We start from the raw sequence: 8,019 nt of genomic DNA on the forward strand, positions 1-8,019 counted from the left end.
CTCACTATTACTTAAGTTTGACTTAGTTCTTCAAGCCTGCCAAAGCTTTGTTAACCCTTCCTCGGGGGGGAAAAAAAAAAAGTTGATCAGTGTCACCAAATGTGAAATGAGAAGTTTGCAGAGAATCCATCCCAAGAMRCCTGCTAAACAAAGGACATAACTGRGATACAAAAGGTTATAATCACTGATTATTTAGCCCCTACTGGTCTAACCACAAGTACTATGCTCAGACTTCATGGGATTATCAACATMCAGAAACTGCAAACTTCAAAGGAATTTCTAGGGTTTTCTGCCTGTTGAAACAAGAAATCTTTAGATAGCCTACTCCTACTCAAACATAGTATAAACTAGAAGTCTTTTAAAATCAGCATTCCTCCTATTCTGAAGCGAAGGACCAGATACAAATATGAAAATATTGAATTCCTCATGTTGTTTTACCACTGAAGAACAACAACAACATGAAGAGGGAGATTCACAGCACTTCGCATAAGATGTATTAGGTCAATATTAAAAGCAGAAGGCAGCAGCATCCAGATGCTTATCAACCCTCCCCTCTTCAGGTTACCTTAGTTTTCACACCCAGTTACAAGAAATCCAACAAGACCAAGCTCCATACCATCCCACTGAAGTTTCAGAACACACACACCAGTTCTCTCCTTCCCACCTACAGGAGTGCTGCCTGCCAGCCTCTTGCCACACAGCCCCAGMCACCTGACATAACCACTGGCTGTGCTTTCTGGTTACCCACTGTCAGCCTAGATAAGTGGAAAACCTGCCACACACAAGGCAAAGCATCCAAGCAAAGACAACTGAGCTGCAAACAGAAACCAAGAGGCTGTACCTGCTGTCATTCCCCTCTAAGTCAGGTGCAAAGGAAACTTTATACAATGCCTTGCACCACATTACTTGTGAAATTACAGCATACTCAGGGCAACTACACCGTGCCTGCTCAGGCCCACTGGAATTAGCAATAATGGAAAGCATAAAACAGAAATACACACACCAGAGGCTTCTAATACTACAGTGAAGAGTGACAGCAGCTGCCACAGCCCCATAACCAGCAGCAGTGGCACAAGGGTGAGGTTTTCCAAGAGCTTCCTGGCTCTAAGCAGACAAAAGGCAACAACGGAGGATCCCTGGCATCTGGTTCAGCTCTGTCCTTTGTCATCCCTCCAGAAAAAAAAAAAACAAACCAGATATATCTGCTGACTATTCTTTAAACACTTGCTTGTAATGAGCATTCCAGGGCCAGTGATAGACTCAAAGTATAGAAGTATAGCATAGAAGTAATAAAAACCTAAGTTCAAGAACAACAAACAAGAAAACCAAGAAACAACATCCTTTTTGCTGTTTTTATGATCTTTTTCTACCCTCCACTTCTCCAAAGCAGTGTGGGCCCCAAAGACACTAAGGTGAACTACAGACATCTATCACGGCCCTCGTCACTCCTTCCCTTTCCCAATTATTTCCTCCTGTTGAACAGCACAGCCCATCCATTTCTCCCCCCAACACTAAGCTCAGGTTAACYAAGGACACAATTCCTGGTTAAGCAGATGGTCCATGACACAGGACATTTCAAGATTTGTACGATCAGCACAGGCCACACAGAGCTCAGGACGGAGGCAGCATGGCTCTCACCATGCTGATCTGCTCTCTGCAGACTCAGACTGCTACATGCAAATCCTTCTGAAAAGCTGCTAACACGTTCTTGTCAACAAAGAGGSAAACTGAAGAAATGTTCCTTTGGTAGATCATACAAATTCCCTTAATTTGGGAGAATATAGCCTGACACTATTCCGTCTAAGAGCTGATGATATGCACGGCCAAAATACCAACCCTAAACCCTGAAGTCAGAYCAGCTGCAGTCCTGCTGTGTGCAAAGCCCTCGGTGGTGGCCAGCCAGGGATGGACTGGTGCAGGAGGATGGTCTTGGGTACCAGCAGCACTGCTCCACAGCTGGCTGCTCCACTGAAAACCAGCAMTTTGTCGAGGAAGTCATAGGAAGGTGATGGAAAACCCTCGTTACCCATGAGCAAGGCTGGGTCCTTCAAGACCAGGAGAACTTACAAAACTCAGTGATCTTTCCTGGCTAACCAAACAGAAAGAGAAACTTGGCAGATGGACAATCTGTGCTCAGAGACATGAGGAATTGTATCTCTCATCTGCCTTTCCCACCTCCTGGCTTTATTCGGAGCAAGAGGAAGGGGGAGGTAGAGATGGAAGTAAAAGAAAGGCATAAATCCCAGATTTCCATGAACCTCCACTGCCCTCCAAGTTATAGGGGCAAAGGCAACATCGTTGGTACCCTTCCTTCCCCAGACTGCAGCACTGCAGAAGCAATGCCCACTTCAGGCCACAAGTGGCTCATAAGTAACTCAGGATGACCAGTAAGGSCAGCACTGTCCAGCCTTCCTCACCACAAGACACCTCAAATATTTCCCTTTGAAACGCGAGGGAAAGATATTTCCTTTATGCATTTTTCTTAGCAGGTGCCACAAAAGTCAAATGCCATGATTTTAAATCTAAGTGCATTCTCCCTTCTGTTTTTAGTCCTGGATGGTTAGATTTGGCAGCTTATTTGAAACACGAACTTTTCAAGCCTAAGAATTTCGTGGTTTATTCCATTTTCTTTTTTTAATGATGCTAACTAACACTTGCAGTTTTAATGCTACTCATCTTGCATTTTTTATTAGTAATTAAAAATTGAATCACCTAGAAGACATTGGTCAAATACCAACACTTAAGACAGAATGCATTTTTACATAACCTTACAACAATTACTTAGACAAGTTTCCCCGAAATATTGATCCATTTGAAGTCTGACATCTGTGCTTCCTCTGAGGCACTAAAGTCCACACGGTTATTTTAATTTACAATGCTGCACAGCACCACCACCTCCGAACTTCTGATACAAAGACCTCATTGTCCCAGAAGCAAGGAAAACAAGCTGATGCAACTGAAGGATARCAATACTTTTGTTACATCTGCCTACTACGACAATCAAATCAGATGACATTCAACAGTATACCTGGATGTAATCAAACCAAGACACCACAAAAAAACCCTAAGTTTTGCTAACTTGTAGTTCCCAAACTGCAGGCAACTCGCATGAGCATTTGCCTTCACAGAAAGGTATTTAACTGAATGCCAATACATTAAAGAAAGCAAAAAAATTAGATACAAAACCTGAATACCCAGGGAACCCTGATACAAAAAGTTAATATATTTCCATCATGGTTCATTTCAGAGGAAAGCTGGCAAGGATTTCGACTTATCTTTGACTGCTGACTACCCAGACATTACAGCATCATGAATGCTGGGAAATGTACAGTGAAACTGACTGACTAAAGACTTTCTTTTAATTAGCATTATATATTTCMTTGGGAGGTGCATATCTTTGATGAAGACATTGGGATTAAAAAAAAAAAATGAGGACAGAAAAAAAAAAAGGCAAATATGCACTACCAGCACAGGGATTACTGTAAAGCCAGTCATCCTTTTCAGCTATATACAACCTGAAAGTAATTGCAACAGATGCTCCAACAACAGAACTGGCAGGAAATAATTATAGCATCAAATAGCAATAAAGTCATTACATATCTTGGGGTCTCAACAGAGCGAGACCAAAACCAGTGGAAAGAAACTCACTTTTTTTTTTTTCTCAAAAGCATTTAAATATATCCCAGCAGGGAGAAGTGGGAAGTTCAGAASCAACAGCACCTTCTTCCTCTTAAAAGAAAGTGCAGGTAGAAGCCCTRGCTAACCGTCTGTTGCTATCCGAAGTATTAAGCTGTCTGTATCAGCACSGTGCAATTTCTACGTTAGGATTTCCACCGCTGCTATAGGAAGCACATCTGTAAGGGTGGTATCTCTATGAACTCTTACGTTTCCCACACAGGGTTTACAGAAAAAAAAAAAAAGTTTCAAGGAGCAACACGTAATGAACTTTCAACTCTGCCCTCCTAAGGCACRACAGTATTTCGTTCCACGAACAGTCGCATCGGCCGGGTTGTGCCAGTGGCAACAATTCCTGCGGGACCGCCTGGTCGGAGGGGAGCGCGGGCAGCCGGACCCGCACCGTAAGTTACGGGAGTCGCTCTGCAGTCGCCAACCCACGCTCATGCCCCGCTCCCCGAAACATTCCTCCATCCAAGTTCCACCAAAGCCCGAAAGCCTCGAGCAGTCTTTTTCGAGTCCCATATTATGGTAACCCGGCCACTGAGTTTTTGGTTACTCTGTTCCTCGTGTTATCCAGCAAAGTAAGAAGTTGCCTCTATCCAGAGACTTCCAGATCCATCCTCCAGAGAGGCTGTAAACATCCCCAGCGCTACCCGAMTGAACGCAGTCACATTGCCAATGTCCTGTAAGACAGACACTCACGCCGGTTCCCACAAGTTTGGGGCAAACAACGAACCCGCGCAACACACACCGCCACTGCCATCACCGCCACCCCGCCGCCCTGCCCGTCCTTCGCCACGGCTCGCCTCCAGCAGCAAGGGCAGCGCGGCGGGCTCCCCGTCCTGCCCACCGGCCCCCGACAGCGACGACCGCGACACGCCGGGGAAGGAGCGACACGCCGGGGAAGACGCGACACGGGACATGCCCGCAGCCCGGGGAGGCATCACTCACCTGGCGGCAGCTGCAAGTTGGCCGGCAACTGGAGGGTGGCCGTGGGCGGCCCCTTGGGCGCCACGGGTCGCGGGACGGCGGGAGCGGCCCCCCGCACCACCGGGGTCCCCGCGGGGACGGTCACCGGGCGCGGCGGGGCGGCGGAGAGCGCGGGGCCGACGGGCACAGCGGCGGCGGGGCTGCCCCGCTCGGGCGCCGAGCCCGCGGTTGGGGCGCAGGCGGCCGCCTGCTCCGGGTTCCCGCCGGGCATCAGCCTGACGGGGGCCGCCGAGGCGCTCATGGAGGAGGAGGCGGCGAGGGCACGGGGGACGGCCGCGTCGCGCAGAGCCCCGCGGCGGCCCGCAGCATCGCGGGCGGGGGGCGCTCAGGCGCTGCCCCGGCCGGCGGCTCGCCCGCACAAACACATGGCAGCGCGGCTCCTCAGCTCCCGGGCACCGCGCACGTGGGCCCGGCCGGCCCGGCCTCCCCTGCCGGCGGCGGGAGGGAGGGAGGGGAGAAGGGAAAAAGGGCGGTCCCTCGCTGCCAGCGCGTCCTACTGCGGCGGCGCCCGGCCCGGCCCCGCCGCCCCTTTCAGCCCGCCCGTGTTTATGGAGCCATGCGGACCCCGGCTCCCCTGTCGTGTCCAAGTCGGCGGCAGCGCAGGGAGCCCGGGCGGCCGGAGCGGGAYGGGCCCGGAGCCCCGGGATGGGAGGGTGATGTGTGGGTGGCCGCGGAGCTGCTCCTCCCGCCGTGCCAGCCTCCGGCCCGCCCACCTGCGCCAGACCACCCCCGGCTCTACCTGGGCTGCAGGTGTCCTTGGAGCTTCCATTCAAAACGAAAGCAAGCGTGAGAGGTCGCCTGTGGTGATAGGAACTTGCTGACAGGCCGAGGAAGCGAAAGCAGCACGGACGTGTAAGGATGAAGGGGACAAAGTTGTCCCGTTTGACCTTCATGCTCGGGGCTCTACTTGAAGAAAGGCTGAGAGAGGACGTGAACTCGGTCCCCCTTGTAAAGCAAGACCTGTCTGTAATCCTGACAAAATACATACAATACAGCTCTAAAATCAAATTTCAGAATACAATTGAAAGTTTTTGTACGTGTGATAGGGAAGTCAATCTGACCTTCAGTAATTCTGCTTTGAGGTCTTTGCATCTGGCAGCCAAGTTTGGGCTAAATTCCAATAGATTTTAAAGCATGTCTATGCACGTGCTTTATTTTACCCACAAAACTTAAAGAGGTATTGCTTATATCTGCCCCAACTGAGCACATCATAAGCAATTAAAAAATCCAGGGCCTGGTGTGAGCTTGATCAAAATGGTACAAAATGCACAAAGCCCAAAAAATATTAGGAGAGAAAATATTTTTTTCAGGTAGAAATGTAGACAAGATAGGGGAAAACTGCTCTTTTTGACCATTTCAAGTAACAAATTTGCTTTGGTTACACAGCATTACTGCTTTACAATGATGTCAGCAGCAACAGAAACAGTTACAGAAGAGGAATTGCTCTCCAAACAAAACAGAGGCACCCATCATTCTATGAAACTGCACAGGAAATAGAAGAGTTCTTTTTCCACACTGGAAAAATGTGTTTATCACAAACACTCGGTATGCAATCTTTATTAAYAAAGTTAAGAGAAATGCAAAAAGTCATTCTGAATAAAAAGGAACAAAGAATCTGGAATCTGAAAGCTATTTTTCGTAACTGAACAGTTTACAGCACATGTAAGGAATGTTACTTTTGTCATTACCTGGAGTTTTGGAGTTTTTAAAAATATTTATTCTCTTGAGTTAACTATGACCTTGAGTAAATGACCAAAGAGTTTGTGACTATCCAAAAAAAAAACCATGAAACCCATACATTTGAAAAACTGCATTTTCAAAGTCATCATTATTGTCTACACTTTTCTGCCCCGTGACCTTGTCYGGAGGATACTGCTAAACATGGTAACTGCTTTTCAAAGTCAGCTGAAGATACATCTAACTGCTCCGTCCATGAACACCCAGCCTTGGCAAACTGACYTGTTTTACTACTTCAAATAACCCATGAACAGGCTCATCTAACACTCATATAGAAGTATCTTCTTTAYCCTCCAGGCATAGGAAAGCATTACTGCAAACAGCAGTTCAGATTTCCTTTCCAGGAGCTATTAGGTTATATAGATACTGCCCATTGTTGGCTCAGCAYAACCTGTTTCCAACAGCTGAGACCTACACAGTGCACACTGAATCGGTCTGGGCTGTTCTAAGCTTTCTGGAGACTTCCAAGTAGCATATTCAAAATACAAACCACCCTCCATAAAGCTACTCACCCTCCAAAATTTCTGTCCACACAGCAGGCCTTAACTCCTCCAAGGATGGACCTTTACAAATCCTTAGGTCTTAAGTCAGTTTCATATAAAACAATTTTTTCTATAACCCTATAAAATCTATCTTGTATGCTTCAAGGGGTTTTCATCTGTCTGTGATCCTTTTTACAAAAGTTTTATTTTCTCTTAGTTGGAAATGCAGGAATAGAACACATGACCAAAAAGACTAAGTAATGGGAATAAGAGTTGCAAATGTGTATTTATTTACTAATGAAAACAACCAAGTGAAATCACAGGTTGCTATATAATACCAGCAGTAACTGCACCTGTGTTTTGGTTGCTATTTGAGCAGATTTTTTTGTTTGTTTATAGTCAAGAGTTACAGTCTGCCCTGTTTTTTCTGTCTTGACTGATGATCTTTTTATGCAGATGCTTCTTTCTTTTGGATATTCAGGTCRCAATGTATATACAGATTTGCATAAGTCAAAGTCTTTGTTCCATGAGGTACGATACCCTGCAGCTTTAAAACCTTATAAAACATGTAAAGCTACAACAGGAAGGTATAATAAAAGAATTGGGCATATACTTTCATACTGTTATAAGACATAAAGCTTGGTTCAATTTAATGAACTACTAATAGCAAGAGAGCTAATGGCAAGGCATGTAAAGTTCCATGAGAGGAATTCCTGTCTGGCTGTGTACCAGCAGACAGCTGATTWGAGGAACTCCAACCTACATCACAGAATCATAGAAACATTTATGTTGGAAAAGACCACCAAGATCATCAAGTCTGACCATTACCCTGCACTGCCAAGTCAATCACTACACGGTGTCCCTCAGTACCGCACATACAGATAATTTCAATACCTCCTGGGCTTGTGACTTAACCACTTCCCTGGGCAGCCTGTTCCAAWGCTCATCAGCCCTTTCAGTGTAGAAATTTTTGCTTATCTCCAATCTAAAYCTCCCYTGGCACAATCTGATGCCATTTCCTCTTGTTCTATCACTTGTTACTTGKGAGAMGAGACCAATTCCCACCTGGCGACACCCTCCTTTCAGGCAGTTGTAGAGAGCAGTAAGGGCATCCCTCAGCCTCCTCTTCTCC

The 8,019-nt window shown here is 46.7% G+C and overlaps 1 protein-coding gene across 1 annotated transcript in view; it reads right to left on the bottom strand.

The window, feature by feature from the left end:
- The window catches only part of TAF4B (TATA-box binding protein associated factor 4b), a 71,234-nt gene extending 66,325 nt beyond the window's left edge, over positions 1-4,909 (bottom strand). The window contains exon 1 of the mRNA XM_057367242.1: positions 4,630-4,909. Within this exon, the coding sequence (XP_057223225.1) occupies positions 4,630-4,909 (280 nt within the window). The remainder of the gene's footprint in view (positions 1-4,629) is intronic.
- Positions 4,910-8,019: the final 3,110 nt, after the last annotated feature.

The sequence above is a fragment of the Malurus melanocephalus genome, unplaced genomic scaffold (genome assembly GCF_030028575.1).
Source record: "Malurus melanocephalus ecotype Western Australia unplaced genomic scaffold, MMel_1.1 scaffold_76, whole genome shotgun sequence".
Classification (NCBI taxonomy): Eukaryota; Metazoa; Chordata; class Aves; order Passeriformes; family Maluridae; genus Malurus; species Malurus melanocephalus.